Source organism: Antennarius striatus, chromosome 2, assembly GCF_040054535.1.
Source record: "Antennarius striatus isolate MH-2024 chromosome 2, ASM4005453v1, whole genome shotgun sequence".
In the NCBI taxonomy this organism is placed as follows: domain Eukaryota; kingdom Metazoa; phylum Chordata; class Actinopteri; order Lophiiformes; family Antennariidae; genus Antennarius; species Antennarius striatus.
In genome coordinates this window covers 30,085,001-30,105,000 of record NC_090777.1, presented here as the reverse complement: position 1 = coordinate 30,105,000, position 20,000 = coordinate 30,085,001, and the positions used below count along the sequence as shown (strand labels likewise).

At 48.1% G+C, this 20,000-nt stretch overlaps 1 protein-coding gene across 6 annotated transcripts in view; it reads right to left on the bottom strand.

Annotated features, from left to right (window-relative positions):
* The window catches only part of iqsec1a (IQ motif and Sec7 domain ArfGEF 1a), an 83,763-nt gene that overhangs the window by 34,139 nt on the left and 29,624 nt on the right, over positions 1-20,000 (bottom strand). Inside the window, exon 1 of one of the 6 annotated variants that reach the window (XM_068333830.1) lies at positions 3,913-4,638. The exons of 4 other annotated variants lie outside the window; for them this stretch is intronic. In XM_068333830.1, coding sequence (XP_068189931.1) covers positions 3,913-3,947 — 35 coding nt within the window. In that variant the 5' untranslated portion in view covers positions 3,948-4,638. Of the gene's footprint in view, positions 1-579; positions 683-3,912; positions 4,639-20,000 lie in introns of those variants that run through there. One more of the 6 variants, XM_068333844.1, reaches the window with a different exon arrangement.

Below are 20,000 nucleotides of genomic sequence, written 5' to 3'. Positions count from 1 at the left end.
AGGGATGCGTTTGGTTGATCTCTCCAAAGAATATGGCCGTAATGCATCTACAATCACCACGTTATTAAAACTAAAGGAAGTTTAAGGAGTTTAAGGCGTCGCGTGGGTGGTTGGAGAAGTTCAGGAGGACTGGAATTCACTCTGTTGTTCATGGGGGGGCAAGAGGGCATGAACCAAAGAGGGCAAAAAACAATGAGGACAGCAGTTAAAAGGTAAATGACCATCATTATTATTCTTTACTCTATTCTTTGTTTTTTACATTATACACAACTCTCATTTATTGTGTAATAATCTAATCCTAACATGTATTTGTTACATGTTTTGATGCATTTTTATGCTTTAGAAAACATTTATTTTCTACTTACTTCATTTCTTCCGGAACCAATATAGTAAGTAGAGGTACCACTGTATATAACTATACTTATATATAGTATAAACCCAATCCACCCTTGAATCATTTCTGCTGCAGCTACAAACTGAACCACACATTCTCTTCCCGTCTTCTCCATCCTGACCAGAAACTGCTTCCATCCAGACACGGCTCAACTTTTCCACCCAGAGACTTTTTTTTTAACTCACCACAGTGGAAACGCGTCTCTCTTTGGCAGGCTGGAGATGTTTCCATTACAAGAAGTTCCTCTCAGCTCCCCTCCAAAAAGAAACAACCTGACTTCTGGAGGACCGAAGCTGAGGCCTGTTCTCGTCCGTCCACCTGAACCACGCTGAAACACCTCCAGCGCTAAAAGCCCCCGTCACACAGCTGTGTGTGACGCCTCAGCGGTTCTCCTGCTGCAGCCGTTTACCTGTGATGAAGCAGCGCCGCTCCATCAGCAGGTGCTAACACCCCCCCCCCCCTTAGAGGAGGCTCTAAGGATGAAGACGCTCCAGATCCACGGCCGTTAAATAAGTAAACATCCTGTTGTTCAGTCGGATCACATGACCCCGTGTCTACGGTGTCACCACTACACGATTCCTGCCTCAGTCACCAATCAGCTGCTTCCTGCAGTCCGTCAGGCGGGGTCAGGTCAGCACGAGAACCCTAGAACAGGTGTCCAACTCAAGGTCCGGGGGCCAAATGTGGCCCTCCACATCATTTAGTGTGGCCCGCAACAACATAGAAGGTCAGAGTGTCTAAAAATAAATAGATCAAAGTGTGCTTTGACCAAAACTACATTTCCCACAATGCAGTTGTTCAGCCCATTTTAACTCTGACTAAACGTAGTGAACAAAGTTAACGTCCTAACTTGTGTCTGATGTTATTTTTCTTTATTGATTGATAGTTTGATCCTTGATTGATGGAGTTCTGTGGGTTTAATAACCTGACAAATGAAAAGGATTTATGTTAGAACAGAGAAACAAACAAACATGTTTTTTCTGTCTAACTGTAATGTTTGGAACTAGAATCAGTCAGAAATTCAGTTATTTAACATTAAGGAGTAGTTACATTTAGTTACATTACACTGAGTTACATTTAGTTACATTTATTAGTTACATTAAGGAGTAGTTACATTTAGTTACATTACACTGAGTTACATTTAGTTACATTTATTAGTTACATTAAGGAGTAGTTACATTTAGTTACATTACACTGAGTTACATTTAGTTACATTTATTAGTTACATTAAGGAGTAGTTACATTTAGTTACATTACACTGAGTTACATTTAGTTACATTTATTAGTTACATCTGGCCCTTTGAGGACAGCCGTGAAGCGGATGTGGCCCCCAGTGAAGATGAGTTTGACCCCCCATATTTTAGATGCTAACATCAACCGACTCCTGAGGGTTACTGGTTGGTTTGTCCTCTCCATGCTCCACTGAGCAGCGGCCAGTTACTGCTAGTCCAGTTACTGCTAGTCCAGTTACTACTAGTCCAGTTACTGCTAGTCCAGTTACTGCTAGTCTAGTTACTATTAGTCCAGTTACTGCTAGTCCAGTTACTGCTAGTCCAGTTACTGCTAGTCCAGTTACTGCTAGTCCAGTTACTGTTAAGTCCAGTTACTGTTAGTCCAGTTACTGTTAGTCCAGTTACTGTTAGTCCAGTTACTGTTAGTCCAGTTACTGTTAGTCCAGTTACTGCTAGTCCAGTTACTGTTAGTCCAGTTACTGTTAGTCCAGTTACTGCTAGTCCAGTTACTGCTAGTCCAGTTACTGCTAGTCCAGTTACTGCTAGTCCAGTTACTGCTAGTCCAGTTACTGCTAGTCCAGTTACTGTTATGTCCAGTTACTGTTATGTCCAGTTACTACTAGTCCAGTTACTGTTAGTCCAGTTACTGCTAGTCCAGTTACTGCTAGTCCAGTTACTGCTAGTCCAGTTACTGTTAGTCCAGTTACTGTTATGTCCAGTTACTGTTAGTCCAGTTACTGTTAGTCCAGTTACTGTTATGTCCAGTTACTGTTAGTCCAGTTACTACTAGTCCAGTTACTGTTAGTCCAGTTACTGCTAGTCCAGTTACTGTTATGTCCAGTTACTACTAGTCCAGTTACTGTTAGTCCAGTTACTGCTAGTCCAGTTACTGCTAGTCCAGTTACTGCTAGTCCAGTTACTGTTAGTCCAGTTACTGTTATGTCCAGTTACTGTTATGTCCAGTTACTGTTAGTCCAGTTACTGTTATGTCCAGTTACTACTAGTCCAGTTACTGTTAGTCCAGTTACTGCTAGTCCAGTTACTGCTAGTCCAGTTACTGTTAGTCCAGTTACTGTTATGTCCAGTTACTGTTATGTCCAGTTACTGTTAGTCCAGTTACTGTTAGTCCAGTTACTGCTAGTCCAGTTACTGCTAGTCCAGTTACTACTAGTCCAGTTACTGCTAGTCCAGTTACTGCTAGTCCAGTTACTGCTAGTCCAGTTACTGCTAGTCCAGTTACTGCTAGTCCAGTTACTGCTAGTCCAGTTACTGCTAGTCCAGTTACTGTTGGTCCAGTTACTGTTGGTCCAGTTACTGTTAGTCCAGTTCCTGTTAGTCCAGTTCCTGTTAGTGCAGTTACTGTTGGTCCAGTTCCTGTTAGTCCAGTTCCTGTTGGTCCAGTTCCTGTTGGTCCAGTTCCTGTTGGTCCAGTTCCTGTTAGTCCAGTTCCTGTTAGTCCAGTTCCTGTTGGTCCAGTTCCTGTTGGTCCAGTTCCTGTTGGTCCAGTTCCTGTTGGTCCAGTTCCTGTTAGTCCAGTTCCTGTTAGTCCAGTTCCTGTTGGTCCAGTTACATCCTACAGCCCACTGTAGGATAACGTCACAGGAAGATGCTTTAAATCCAGTCTCCATTGCTTCTGGTTTACCAGCCTTAATACATAATTCAGTATAAAAGAATTGAATAAATAAAAATGCATGAAACATGTTATTGACAGCACGCAGCACATCTATATGGATCACTGAATCTCCCTTTGATATATGTTCTGCCCAAAGGATAAATTTAACATCTAGCCATACAATAAGGAACAAATATTGTTTATCACCTAGTTTTCTCACTAAGGGTGTGAAGAAGCAGAGAGAAACGCTCCTCCAGAGACTAATGGTGGTTCGTCAGACAACATCCCTGCTTTTTGCTTTCACAGCAATTTAAGACTTAGAAAAAAGAACATCCAGATTATTCCTCACTCGCCGTCAAAAACACGTCCTGAAAAAATGATTCTGCCCCCGTCCCTCAGCTGAGGGGAGAAACTGTTTCCATGGCTGAGGACAGGAAACCACCGAGTTTGACCGTTTAGACTGGAATGTTGTTGGATCAGTCAGACATCCAGAATACACACACACACACACACACACACACACACACACACACACACACACACACACACACACACACACACACACACACACACACACACACACACACACACACACACACACACACACACACACACACACGAGCAGCATTAACCTGCAGTGCGCCGCCATCGGCCCCCGCCACACGCTCCCCTACCTGATGGTCCGGCTGGAAATGCAGTACCTCCACATCACGACCCCCAGGGCGGTGACGTCACCAGGGGCTCCGGACACCCCCACAAAACAGATGCATGGCACTGCGAGGGGGGGGCTCCAGAAAAACGTTCCACAAACACAAAACTGACTGCGGAAAGTCTCCCGTTCAGAAAGCCACAGAAAGAACAGCCCCGCTCATTCTGCCCCCCACCGCAAATTACTGCCCTTCATCCCCACAGCAACTCCTGCTTCCTCTGAGCGTCTCTGAGTCCATGCTGCCCCTCAGCCAGCCGTCTGATGACCAAGTAAGGTAAAGACCTGGGGCAATTACAGAAGAAAACCACCGCTCTGCCGAACTAAAGCCCCCCACCCCCCAGCAGCGGCACAGCCTCTGTCCTCCTGAAGACACGCTTCCTGTCTGTTTCCCTCTGATGCAGTCTGTAGATCATCACTATGGGCCGGGTGTGTGTGTGTGTGTGTGTGTGTGTGTGTATGACCATGTTCAACAATAACACTGCACTCAGTGGGGTGGGGGGGACCCCATCAGCAGCTGGGAGCGGCTGCTTTGGGTTGGACCGGCTGAACCCTTACGCTGAGGTCAGCCCCATGTGACCAGTTCCGCCCAATCAGCAGGACGTTCCATCAGGATGACACACATGAGGAAGAATTCAAGTGTGGAAAGAATCAGATGTCATCAGCATAAAGATCCACACCCAGAGAGTCAGGGGTCAGCTAGAGAAACACCTGGGGGGTTACAATACAACTAACAACAACCTTAACAACAACAATAACAACAACCGTAACAACAACAATAACAACTACAACCTTAACAATAACAACAACAATAACAACAACTACTACAACCATAACTTCTACAACCGTAACAACAACAATAACAACAACCTTAACAACAACAATAACAAGAACCGTAACAACAACAATAACAACAACCGTAACAACAACAACAACAATAACAACAACTACTACAACCATAACTTCTACAACCGTAACAACAACAATAACAACAACCTTAACAACAACAATAACAAGAACCGTAACAACAACAATAACAACCACAACCTTAACAATAACAACAACAATAACAACAACTACTACAACCATAACTTCTACAACCGTAACAACAACAACAACAACGGTAACAATAATAATAATAATAATCATAATAATAATATTCTAATAATAACAAGCTGTCTCCTCACGCTGGAGGGTTTCCAGCAAAACCACTGAAAGGATCATTAACACATGAAGGACACACAGCGTCCTCACCTTCACAACGTCCATGATAATCTGTGTGTGTGTGTGTGTGTGTGTGTGTGTGTGTGTGTGTGTGTGTGTGTGGAGGCATTAGCACGTAGAGATGTGACAGAAGGTCTGCTTCACACCGCCGGTGCTTCAAACATCAGACATGTTCAGGACCTGCTCATGAAGGAACCTCAGGAGACGCTGATGAGACACCGAACTAAAAACAACGGGAGGAATTCTGTGGAAGAAGAGCTGAAGTAACGATTCTGAGCCGTTCTGGTCGTTTGAAGCCGAGATAGCAGCTGGACACGTGTTTCATGGCTTCATGTCTTTACCGTCACGTCTCCATCCATCATGGTTGTTCTATGCAGATGACAGCGGTGAGTGTCTCCTGTAGGGGACTAACGTATGGAACGTGGTGCAGAACTTATGACAGGCAGCAAAAGACAAGGATTTCTGAAGAGGCATCAGGGGGACGGGGTGAATAATTAACAGTGTGGGGGGGTGTATCTGAGGAAGGTGTGTCGTGTTCCATTTAAGAACATCTCAGCGCTGGAAGCATCCCATCCAAACCCTCTGCCACCTTCAGGTTCAGGTGATTCTGACTTGACTCTGAGTGGACACAGAGGAGACTGGTTTCATATGGGGGGGTTGCTGTGATGTTCAACTGTCCCACCCAGCAGACAGAAGCCTGACTCGCCCTCTCTACACGGAGCGACTGCCTGCAGACAAACTGAAATGTTGATGAAATGATAGCTGGTGTCACCCCAACATGATAATTAGGACTCATCCCAAAATACCCAGCGGAGAAGCAGGAGACGCTTTCAGAGCGCAGCCATCTTTAGACGTACCTCTGGTAGAAGTTGTTGTAGGGCTGCAGACACAGAACCTGCCAGTAATCCAGACACAACGCTTTGAACCTCCACATCCTGACTCCATCAGTAATCCAGATTAGAAGGCAGCATGGCTGGGACCAGCACCCTCCTGGACCCGTCCCAGTCCCCACCCAGTACAGCCAGTCTTCTAGGAAGCCTTTATGGGATTGATCGGGTCCCGTATTGCTGCTTCAGACCGCTTCAGTTCAGTTTCAGCTCCTATCCGGGTCAGGCCGTCCTCTGCACCGGTCCAGGATCCTCTGAGACCCTCAGCCCAGGGTACCGGTACCGGTACGTGTGGACAGGAGGGGGAAGCATCCAGAACTCTCATCCCTGTTTGAAGGCACCTCCTCCGGTCCCACCAGCCTCCTCTGCTCCTCCTGCAGGAGCAAAGCTTCCTCTCAGCGCCTCCCCTTCATCCCTCCTCTGGTGAAACCCCGCTCCTTCTCCTGGCGTCTCCTCCTCTCACTCCCCCCGTCTCTCTGCTCCTCTCGGCTCCTGTCATCCACACAGGACCTCCCAGAAATGTGCCAGTTCTGGTTGCTAGGCAACACTCCGGTACGACTGAAGCTTCAAACGGAGGCCCGTGATTGGACGGCTTTCCAGAGGGGAGGGTTTGCTGCAGTGTTGCATGACGGCATGAGTTTGTGTGAATGTATGGAGGAAGTGAAGATGAGCTTTAAGGGTTAACAGAGTCAGCCAATGAGAGGAGACGTCGATTTTATGACTGAAGGTTAAAGAAATGTGACATAAAACATAAACGGGTGTAAACTACCACCTCCTCTCCTGCTGGGGGGGTTGTGTGAACACAGCGCTGTTCTGCCTCTGCTGGGATGCAGCTCATGCCACGTTGCAGTGCCCCCCTCCAGCCCCAGCAGTCATGGGAAAGGGGTGTGGGGGGGCCCCTCATCAATATTCAACCACAGCCAGTGTCCACAGGAAAACACTGCCAGGAAGACACGTCTGTGCAAAGGAGGGTGAGTGCACCAATAAGAGAACATGCATTAAAGTGTGTGTTTTCACACACACACACACTGACTCACACACACACACACACACACACACACACACACACACACACACACACACACACACACACACACACTATCAGCTGTAATGACACTTGATTTGTCTTCAGAAGCCCACGTGATTGTTTTCCTATGATGTCATGTAGAAAAGGCTGCACAGCCTGTGTGAACACTAAGGGGTTAATTATTCACACATCGATTCAGCCTTTTGTCAAACACTGGTTCACACACACTGGTTCACACACACTGGTTCACACACACTGATTCACACACACTGGTTCACACACACTGATTCACACACACTGGTTCACACACACTGATTCACACACACTGATTCACACACACTGGTTCACACACACTGGTTCACACACACTGACTCACACACACTGACTCACACACACTGGTTCACACACACTGGTTCACACACACTGGCTCACACACACTGACTCACACACACTGGTTCACACACACTGGTTCACACAAACTGGCTCACACACACTGGTTCACACACACTGGCTCACACACACTGGCTCACACACACTGACTCACACACACTGGTTCACACACACTGGTTCACACACACTGGTTCACACACACTGGCTCACACACACTGACTCACACACACTGGTTCACACACACTGGTTCACACACACTGGTTCACACACACTGGTTCACACACACTGGCTCACACACACTGGCTCACACACACTGACTCACACACACTGGTTCACACACACTGGTTCACACACACTGGTTCACACACACTGGCTCACACACACTGGCTCACACACACTGACTCACACACACTGGTTCACACACACTGGTTCACACACACTGGCTCACACACACTGGTTCACACACACTGGTTCACACACACCTCACACAGGAGAAAACGTGTTTCATCCAGTTGACTTAAATCCCTTAAAAACAATCAAATTAAACTAAAAGTGTTCATTAAAAGAGAGAAGTTATTTAATTATCTCCTTAGGCTGAACTGAATTAAAATTGGACGAACTCCAATATCCGTGCAGGATGAGGATTATAAAACACCCACCCACAGACGACTCACTGGACTGAAGTAGATGGGAGTAAAGTGTTCTCACGTCAGTGTTCACTATGGGCTGCATGCTAAACTGTGGAGTCTAACTACACATGGTGGTGAAGTTGGGAATGCACACATCCTGGATGGGCTCGTCTTCCTGAACGCCTCTGGTGAGCCGCTTCTGCTGGATTTTACTTCAACGTGACCTGGAGACACAGGTGTTGTGACCCGGGCTGAAGCGTCTCCACTTACTGTCTGACGCTGATGGAGGAGGATGTTTGAATCCATCCTGCGTCTGACTTAAATTAGTCAAAATCAAGAGTTCCTCTGCTTCTGGTGGAAGACGGTCAAAAGGCCGTTATTGAGAAAAGGAACGACCGGCGGGAGAAAGTCCTCTGGTCACTTTCAGAATGTGAAGATTGAAGGTCAGGCTGGTTCGGTTCGACCCAACGCTGGAGTGTTGATAGAGTCTGGGGTGTCCATGGAGTCTGGGGTGTCAATAGAGTCCGGGGTGTCGATAGAGTCTGGGGTATGGATAGAGTCTGGGGTATGGATAGAGTCTGGGGTATGGTTAGAGTCTGGGGTATGGTTAGAGTCTGGGGTATGGTTAGAGTCTGGGGTATTGATAGAGTCTGGGGTGTTGATAGAGTCTGGGGTATGGATAGAGTCTGGGGTATGGATAGAGTCTGGGGTATGGATAGAGTCTGGGGTATGGTTAGAGTCTGGGGTATGGTTAGAGTCTGGGGTATGGATAGAGTCTGGGGTATGGATAGAGTCTGGGGTATGGATAGAGTCTGGGGTATGGATAGAGTCTGGGGTATGGATAGAGTCTGGGGTATGGATAGAGTCTGGGATATGGATAGAGTCTGGGGTATGCATGGAGTCTGGGGTGTTGATAGAGTCTGGGGTATGGATAGAGTCTGGGATATGGATAGAGTCTGGGATATTGATAGAGTCTGGTGTATGGATAGAGTCTGGGGTATGGATAGAGTCTGGGGTATGGATAGAGTCTGGGGTGTTGATAGAGTCTGGGGTATGGATAGAGTCTGGGGTGTTGATAGAGTCTGGGGTATGGATAGAGTCTGGGGTATGGATAGAGTCTGGGGTATGGATAGAGTCTGGGGTATGCATGGAGTCTGGGGTGTTGATGGAGTCTGGGGTGTTGATAGAGTCTGGGATATGGATAGAGTCTGGGATATTGATAGAGTCTGGGGTATGGATAGAGTCTGGGGTATGGATAGAGTCTGGGGTATGGATAGAGTCTGGGGTGTTGATAGAGTCTGGGGTATGAATAGAGTCTGGGGTATGGATAGAGTCTGGGGTATGGATAGAGTCTGGGGTGTTGATAGAGTCTGGGGTGTTGATAGAGTCTGGGGTATGCATGGAGTCTGGGGTGTTGATGGAGTCTGGGGTGTTGATAGAGTCTGGGATATGGATAGAGTCTGGGATATTGATAGAGTCTGGGGTATGGATAGAGTCTGGGGTATGGATAGAGTCTGGGGTATGGATAGAGTCTGGGGTATGGATAGAGTCTGGGGTGTTGATAGAGTCTGGGGTATGAATAGAGTCTGGGGTATGGATAGAGTCTGGGGTATGGATAGAGTCTGGGGTGTTGATAGAGTCTGGGGTGTTGATAGAGTCTGGGGTATGGATAGAGTCTGGGGTGTTGATAGAGTCGGGGGTATGGATACAGTCTGGGGTATGGATAGAGTCTGGGGTGTTGATAGAGTCTGGGGTATGGATAGAGTCTGGGGTATTGATAGAGTCTGGGGTATGGATAGAGTCTGGGATATGGATAGAGTCTGGGGTATGCATGGAGTCTGGGGTGTTGATAGAGTCTGGGGTATGGATAGAGTCTGGGATATGGATAGAGTCTGGGATATTGATAGAGTCTGGTGTATGGATAGAGTCTGGGGTATGGATAGAGTCTGGGGTATGGATAGAGTCTGGGGTGTTGATAGAGTCTGGGGTATGGATAGAGTCTGGGGTGTTGATAGAGTCTGGGGTATGGATAGAGTCTGGGGTATGGATAGAGTCTGGGGTATGGATAGAGTCTGGGGTATGCATGGAGTCTGGGGTGTTGATGGAGTCTGGGGTGTTGATAGAGTCTGGGATATGGATAGAGTCTGGGATATTGATAGAGTCTGGGGTATGGATAGAGTCTGGGGTATGGATAGAGTCTGGGGTATGGATAGAGTCTGGGGTGTTGATAGAGTCTGGGGTATGAATAGAGTCTGGGGTATGGATAGAGTCTGGGGTATGGATAGAGTCTGGGGTGTTGATAGAGTCTGGGGTGTTGATAGAGTCTGGGGTATGGATAGAGTCTGGGGTGTTGATAGAGTCGGGGGTATGGATACAGTCTGGGGTATGGATAGAGTCTGGGGTGTTGATAGAGTCTGGGGTATGGATAGAGTCTGGGGTATTGATAGAGTCTGGGGTATGGATAGAGTCTGGGGTATGCATGGAGTCTGGGGTGTTGATGGAGTCTGGGGTGTTGATAGAGTCTGGGATATGGATAGAGTCTGGGGTATGGATAGAGTCTGGGGTATGGGGTAAACCATCACCGGACACGGGAAAGAGCGCAGCACTGTGGAGGGGAATATTGAACGAGCGAATGAACTTAACAGCTTTTTCAATCGGTTCAGCTCCCCCACCACTCCCGGCTCCTCGTCCCAGGCCTCTCCTGGCCTACAGACCTCTCCTGGCCTACAGGCCTCTCCTGGCCCTACAGACCGCTCCACTGATGCTCCCTCCTCCTGTGCTTCCTCTCCTTCCACCCTTGCCACTTCTCCCGAGCCCATTCCAAGAACTGCGAAGCTCAACGGCCCCACCTCAACCACTGGACTTCCAACCTCGCCACAACCTCCTGCTCCCACCACGACCGAGACCGTCATCACTGCAGACCTGGTGACGACAACGCTGAGGAGGCTCCGTCCCTACAAGGCGGCTGGACCAGATAAGGTCTCCCCAAGACTCCTCCGAGCCTGTGCTTCGGAACTAGGGGACCCCCTGCAACAATTGTTCAACCTCAGTCTGCGGCTGGGGAGGGTCCCGTCACTATGGAAGACCTCCTGCATTGTCCCTGTACCCAAGAAAGGACGCCCTACTGAGCTCAACGACCACCGACCGGTCGCTCTTACCTCCCAAGTAATGAAGACCCTAGAGCGACTGGTCCTGGAGCTCATGCATCCACAGGTGCAGGGTGCTATGGACCCTCTCCAGTTTGCCTATCAGGCCAAGGTTGGGGTTGACGATGCTGTCTTGTACCTCCTCCACCGCATACTCTCCTACCTGGACGCCGGGGGCTGTGCCGTCAGAGTGCTCTTCTTCGACTTTTCGAGTGCCTTCAACACCATCCAGCCCCAGCTCCTGCAGGATAAACTGACCTCCATGGCTGTGGACCCCTACCTCGTGAGCTGGATTACGTACTACCTAACGGACAGACCCCAGTACGTCCGTATGGGGGACTGTTTGTCTTCTATGGTGACCAGCAGCACGGGGGCGCCACAGGGGACCGTTCTATCCCCCATTCTCTTCACCCTCTACACATCAGACTTCAAGCACAACTCGGATACATGCCACATACAGAAGTACTCCGATGACACCGCGATAGTGGCATGTATCCGGGAGGGTGATGAGGGGGGGTACAGGGCATTGGTGGCTGACTTCGTGGAGTGGTGCCAACAGAACCAGCTCCAGCTCAACGTCTCCAAGACAAAGGAGATGGTTCTGGATTTCCGGCGGGCACCTCCCTCTCCACAGCCAGTGATCATGGAGGGCAGTGAGGTGGAGGTGGTAGAAACTATAAGTACCTGGGACTGCAGCTAGACAGCAGACTGGACTGGTCACTCAACTCCAACTGTGTGTACAAGAAGGGGCAGAGCAGGATGTACTTCCTAAGGAGGCTGGCCTCCTTCAACATCTGTCCTAAGCTCCTTTTCATGTTCTATCAGTCCGTAGTCTCCAGTGTGCTGTCATACGCCATTGTGCGTTGGGGTGGGGGGGCCAGGAAAAGAGATATGGACCGTCTGAACAGACTCATCCGAAGAGCGGGCTCAGTGGTCGGGCTGAGCCTGGACTCTGTGGATGTGCTTCTGGAGAGCAGGACCATGTCTAAAATTAAGGCTATCATGAACAACACCAGGCACCCCCTACACACCACCTTCTCACAGCAGAGAAGCACCTTCAGCGGCAGACTGCTGTCACACAGCGCCTCCACAGAGAGGCTGAGGTCCTCCTTCGTGCCCCGTGCCATCAGGGGGTACAATGACTCTCTCAGGAGGAGCGGGGGGGAGGTGGCGAGGTCAGCACGGGGTTGAAAATGGATTTAATTTAATTTAATTGTAATTTAATTTTATACTGTTATATACATATATATATTATTTATTGATTTATTTTTTATACTGTTTTATATTTTAATTCAATTTTATACTGTTTAGATTTTATTTTATACTGTTTATATTTTTATACTGTAATATTTTTAAATTTTATACTGTTTATATTTTAGTTATAGTTTAGTATATAAGTCCTGTTAGTGCTGTATGTGTCTGTCTGTTAGTGTAATGTATGTCTTGTGGTATGTCCTGTGATGTCAATGTTTCCTTTTCTCCTGGTGTTTATCCAGTATTATTTGTTATGTAATACCTGAGCAGTGGATATATGCAATTTCCTCCGGGATTAATAAAGTATCTATCTATCTATCTATCTATCTATCTATCTATCTATCTACGGATAGAGTCTGGGGTATGGATAGAGTCTGGGGTGTTGATAGAGTCTGGGGTATGGATAGAGTCTGGGGTATGGATAGAGTCTGGGGTATGGATAGAGTCTGGGGTGTTGATAGAGTCTGGGGTATGGATAGAGTCTGGGGTATGGATAGAGTCTGGGGTATGGATAGAGTCTGGGGTGTTGATAGAGTCTGGGGTATGGATAGAGTCTGGGGTATGGATAGAGTCTGGGGTATGGATAGAGTCTGGGGTGTTGATAGAGTCTGGGGTATGGATAGAGTCTGGGGTATGGATAGAGTCTGGGGTATGGATAGAGTCTGGGGTGTTGATAGAGTCTGGGGTATGGATAGAGTCTGGGGTATGGATAGAGTCTGGGGTGTTGATAGAGTCTGGGGTATGGATGGAGTCTGGGGTATGGATAGAGTCTGGGGTGTTGATAGAGTCTGGGGTATGGATAGAGTCTGGGGTGTTGATAGAGTCTGGGGTATGGATAGAGTCTGGGGTATGGATAGAGTCTGGGGTATGGATAGAGTCTGGGGTATGGATAGAGTCTGGGGTATGGATAGAGTCTGGGGTGTTGATAGAGTCTGGGGTATGGATGGAGTCTGGGGTATGGATAGAGTCTGGTGTGTTGATAGAGTCTGGGGTATGGATAGAGTCTGGGGTATGGATAGAGTCTGGGGTGTTGATAGAGTCTGGGGTGTTGATAGAGTCTGGGGTATGGATAGAGTCTGGGGTATGGATAGAGTCTGGGGTGTTGATAGAGTCTTATCTCTGCTCTTCATTGAAGAGCTGAACAACATGTGATGAAGGAACAGGACGTTAATATTCCTGAAGCTGTTTAGTTCCAACCTGGAATTCTACGTCTGTGTGAAACAGATGTGTTAGAAAGGTTTGCCCCCTGGTGGCAGATTGGAGTCGCTTCGAGGTTCCTGAAGCCTGATGAGATGGGAGGAGTGAGGATTCTGACACATCAACGAGCTACAGCGAGGACATTCAGTTCTTTCTTCTTGGCGTCACGTCCGAGAAGCATCCAGGAAGAACCGTCTTTACACAAATGATGGAAATGCTCCCTGAGCGCTGAGCGCTGGGGTATCTTATCTTCTTCTTCTTCTTCTTCTTTTCCTTTCGGCTTTTCCCTTCAGGGGTCGCCACAGCGAATCAATTTCCTCCATCTAGCCCTGTCCTTTGAATCCTCTTCTCTCACACCAACTACCTTCATGTCTTCCCTCATTACATCCATAAACCTCCTCTTTGGTCTTCCTCTAGGTCTCCTGCCTGGCAGTTCAAAACTCAGCATCCTTCTACCAATATATTCACTATCTCTCCTCTGGACATGTCCAAACCATCTCAGTCTGGCCTCTCTGACTTTATCTCCAAGACCTCTAACATGTGCTGTCCCTCTGATGTACTCATTCCTGATCCTATCCTTCCTGGTCACTCCCAGAGAGAACCTCAGCATCTTCATCTCTGCTACCTCCAGCTCTGTCTCCTGTCTTTTCTTCAGTGACACTGTCTCTAGACCAAACAACATCGCTGGTCTCACCACAGTTTTGTACACCTTTCCTTTCATTTTAGCTGAAACTCTTCTATCACACATCACACCTGACACTTTCCTCCATCCGTTCCATCCTGCCTGGACACGCTTCTTCACCTCTTTTCCACACTCTCCATTGCTCTGGACTGTTGAGCCTAAGTACTTAAAATCCTCCACCTTCTTGATCTCTTCTCCCTCTAACCTCACTCTTCCACTTGGGTCCCTCTCATTCCCACACATGTACTCTGTCTTACTGCGGCTAACCTTCATTCCTCTCCTTTCCAGGACAAACCTCCACCTCTCTAGCTTCTCCTCCACCTGTTCCCTGCTCTCACTACAGATCACAATGTCATCTGCAAACATCATAGTCCATGGAGATTCCTGACTAACCTCGTCTGTCAGCCTGTCCATCACCATAGCAACAAGAAGGGGCTCAGAGCTGATCCCTGATGCAGTCCCACCTCCACCTTGAACTCCTCTGTCACACCTACACACACCTCACCACTGTCTTACAGTCCTCATACATGTCCTGCACCGCTCTAACATACTTCTCTGCCACTCCAGACTTCCTCATACAATACCACAGTTCCTCTCTGGACACCCTGTCATCAGCTTTCTCCAGATCTACAAAAACACAATGCAGCTCCCTCTGGCCTTCTCTGTACTTCTCTATCAACATCCTCAAAGCAAATACTGCATCTGTAGTACTCTTTTTTGGCATGAAACCATACTGCTGCTCACAAATGTTCACTTCTGCCCTTAATCTAGCTTCCACTACTCTCTCCCATAACTTCATTGTATGGCTCATCAGCTTTATTCCTCTGTAGTTGCCACAACTCTGCACATCTCCCTTGTTCTTAAAAATGGGCACCAGCACACTTCTCCTCCATTCCTCAGGCATCTTCTCACTATCTAAGATCCTGTTGAACAACCCAGTCAGAAACTCTACTCCACCTCTCCTAGACACTTCCATACCTCTACAGGTATATCATCAGGACCGACTGCCTTTCCACTCTTCATCCTCTTCAATGCCCTCCTCACTTCATCCTGACTAATCTTTGCTACATCCTGGTCCACAACAGTCACCTCTTCTAGTCTTTGTTCCCTCTCATTTTCCACGTTCATCAACTCTTCAAAGTACTCTTTCCATCTTCCCATCACACTACTGGCACCTGTCAATAGACTTCCATCCCTATCCTTAATCACCCTAACCTGCTGCACGTCCTTCCCATCCCTGTCTCTCTGTCTTGCCAACCGGTATAGATCTGTCTCTCCCTCCTTACTGTCCAACCTAGCATACAAGTCATCATAAGCTTATTGTTTGGCCTTTGCTACCTCTACCTTCACCTTTGCTGCATCTCCCTGTACTCCTGTCTACTCTCCTCAGTCCTCTCAGTGTCCCACTTCCTCTTGGCTAACCTCTTTCTCTGTATACACTCCTGTACCTCCTCATTCCACCACCAAGTCTCCTTATCTACTTTCCTTCCAGATGACACACCAAGTACTCTCCTACCCGTCTCCCTGATCACATTAGCTGTAGTTGTCCAGTCATCTGGAAGCACCTCCTGACCACCCAGAGCCTGTCTTAACTCCTTCCTAAAAGTCATGCAACACTCTTCCTTTTTCAGCTTCCACCATTTCGTCTTCTGCTCTGCCTTTGCCCTCTTGATCTTCCTCACCACCAGAGTCATCCTACACACCACCATCCTATGCTGTTTGGCTACACTCTCACCTACCACTACTTTGCAGTCACTGATCTCTTTCAGGTTACACCGTCTACACCAGATGTAGTCTACCTGTGTGCTCCTACCGCCACTCTTATAAGTCACTCTATGTTCCTGCCTCTTCTGGAAGAAAGTATTCACTACAGCCATTTCCATCCTTTTTGCAAAGTCAACTACCATCTGTCCTTCTGCGTTCCTCTCCTGGATACCAAACCTGCCCATCACCTCCTCATCACCTCTGTTTCCTGCACCAACATGTCCATTGAAGTCTGCTCCAATGACAACTCTCTCACTTCTAGGCATGCTCTGCATCACTTCATCAAAGTCCGACCAGAATTTCTCCTTCTCCTCCAGCTCACATCCTACCTGTGGAGCATACCCGCTAACAACATTGAACATCACACCTTCTATTTCTAGCTTCAGACTCATCACTCTATCTGACACTCTTTTTACCTCCAGGACATTCCTAACGAACTCCTCCTTCAAGATAACTCGTACTCCATTTCTCTTCCCATCTACACCATGATAGAACAACTTGAACCCTGCTCCTAAACTTCTAGCCTTGCTACCTTTCCACCTGGTCTCCTGGACACACAGTATGTCTACCTTCCTCCTCTGCATCATGTCAACCAACTCTCTACCTTTTCCTGTCATAGTTCCAACATTCAACGTCCCTACTCTCAGTCCTATACTCTTGGTGTTCCTCTTCTCTTTCTTCGTGCGAACAAACTTTCCTCCTCTCCTTCTTCGACCAACAGTAATCCAATTTCCACCGGCGCCCTGTAGGTCAACAGCACCGATGGCGGTCGTTGTTAACCCGGGCCTCTACCAATCCGGTATGGAAGTCATAGGTTTGATTCGCATATTTGATTTGGCAAAAGTTTTACGCCGGATGCCCTTCCTGACGCAACCCTCTGTATTTATCCGGGCTTGGGACCGGCACAATAAGACACTGGCTTGTGTCCTCTTGCGGCTACATACATCTTATGATGGTTATTTATACCCAACACGTATTGGCCTCATTGGAGCATCCTGCATTTCTACTTCCTGTTAACTTTGGTCAGTCAGGACGGACAAACTTCCTGTGCAGCATGTGGACTGATGATGACTGGTGGAGAACACAACGGGTTTACGGGGGTTCCTTCTGAGAGAAGTGGTTACATGTCCTTCACATCACGAACACAAACGCCTGCATCACACAGATTGTACAGAACAGCCATTTAGCCCCCCCCCAGCCTGAAGGCACAAAGCAGAAGAGAGGTGGAGGGAGGAAGAAAGGAGAGAAAGAGGAAGGGTGTGGACGACAAAAACAGGAAAGCCACATGGATGATGAGGAGGGAGGAGATCCACAGAAACCACGTCTCCAGAGTCTCCAGTGTCTCCAGTGTCTCCAGAGCCTCCAGAGTCTCCAGAGTCTCCAGAGTCTCCAGAGTCTCCAGAGCCTCCAGAGCCTCCAGAGTCTCCAGAGCCTCCAGAGTCTCCAGTGTCTCCAGAGCCTCCAGAGCCTCCAGAGTCTCCAGAGTCTCCAGAGCCTCCAGAGCCTCCAGAGCCTCCAGAGCCTCCATGTCTATGTTTCTGCTCACACATGAAAAAATAAAAAACACACAGCAATGACGAGGACCAACGGTGTGTGTTTGGAGGAATCCAGCGATCTGAAGGGTGTTAATGACCAGAGGCTGGGTGGCAGAACTGATGAAGAGCAGCGTCCTTCAGACGGGACTGAAGCAGATTTAAGCGTTTAGATGAAGAGACGGTCACACCTTCTGTTCCCATCACAGAAATGATCCGACTAGCTCTCACACACTACCCAGTTAAATCAGTGTGTGTGTGTGTGTGTGTGTGTGTGTGTGTGTGTGTGTGTGTGTGTGTGTGTGTGTGTGTGTGTGTGTAGCGCCACACTGGGCATCATAAACATGAGTCAGCATGTGTTCTAGTAAAAGTAGCTTCTAGCTTCTTCTCCTCATGGAGCAAACACGGAACTAACGATGGGTCTGGAGAACTAACGATGGGTCTGGAGAACTAACGATGGGTCTGGAGAACTAACGATGGGTCTGGAGAACTAACGATGGGTCTGGAGAACTAACGATGGGTCTGGAGAACTAACGATGGGTCTGGAGAACTAACGATGGGTCTGGAGAACTAACGATGGGTCTGGAGAACTAACGATGGGTCTGGAGAACTAACGATGGGTCTGGAGAACTAACGATGGGTCTGGAGAACTAACGATGGGTCTGGAGAACGCCGCCTCACTTCCTGTTCGGTTCTGATGCAACAACGGATTCACTGGAACAAAATGTTCTGCAGACATTTCTGCTGCACCAACTCTCCTGTGTTCTTGTTGCTTCTCACGTTGCTATTGGCAAAGGCAAGCGCTTATTATGGGCTGTTTCAAACCATGCATGCATGCATCAGGACTAGCAGCTCCCTGGGGAGACTTAAAGTCACTGGGATGTACCCCCGGGTCCAGCAGAAATGAATCTGCAAATGTCACAAACCATGATTGTCATTCTCCTTCATATCTCTACTGAGTCCTGAAGGGCCTCCTGGTCTACTCTGGTCTCAGTGATGGAGAAGGAGAGGAACTCTCAGGTGTGAATTCTCCTGAAATACAAGTTTTGGCATCGCAACGACAACAATAATGACAACTTTGACGGCCGACGTGTTCACTTTGTGGAACGACTGGAGCCAGTGAAGCATCAGGTGAGTGATGCAGGCTCATAAATACGCAACACGTCTGTCAAAGCACGTCCTCACACACTGACCCCCCATGAATGATACATGACCAAATGCTGGACGCATTTGGAGGCGCGATGCAGCAGCATCAGCACCAATCCTACAGCTGCATCCCCATCCAGAGCGATGCTGGCCGTTGTTTTCTGTACACACACACACACTCCATCTGCAGACTCCACACACTCTGCACAGGTGCGTGCTCAGAGAGGACGAACGTGCCGTGGGGGTTTCACAGCTCTGAGGCCTGTACCATAAAGCTGGCTTTTCGGTACCATAAAGGTGGCTGACTTTCTATCGGGCTACGTTGTCGTGGTAACCTATGCTGAACACCTAACCTGCTCCGGCGCAGGATAAGTTCAGGGTAAGATCAGCAGGTATAACAGCCCCACCTACTGACCAATCAGAGATCAGCAGGTATAACAGCCCCACCTACTGACCAATCAGAGCTCAGCAGGTATAACAGCCCCACCTACTGACCAATCAGAGATCAGCAGGTATAACAGCCCCACCTACTGACCAATCAGAGCTCAGCAGGTATAACAGCCCCACCTACTGACCAATCAGAGCTCAGCAGGTATAACAGCCCCACCTACTGACCAATCAGAGCCCAGCAGGTATAACAGCCCCACCTACTGACCAATCAGAGCTCAGCAGGTATAACAGCCCCACCTACTGACCAATCAGAGCTCAGCAGGTATAACAGCCCCACCTACTGACCAATCAGTTCTCCTGAAAACGGGCCGTCCGTTCCCTGAGAACCCGGTGGATCTCGGGTCACAGCTTGTGTGCAGAGCGCTCAGGCAGAGAGAATATTTAGGGATGGCTGTAATCCGGTGGGATTGGCTGAACAATGACTGTAGAAAGGTAGAGGTTTTGGGGGGAGGGGTTACATTACATCTGTCAGCTGCTGGAGCCTCACATCAGGAATGGAACGCACCCCAACCACGCGCTGACAGCCCCCCACAGTGTGCATTGACCTGAGGGTCTTTGAGACAGTTCATATATTTCTGAGTGATGTTGGTAATTATTATGATGTCCTGAAATCCCTCGTTGGACGGGTTACAAGCAAGACAGATAGAATGTCATTGATCAATGATTTGTTTCAGTAAATCATGGATTGATCGATTGATTGATTGATCGGTACTTTAATGTATTGTGTT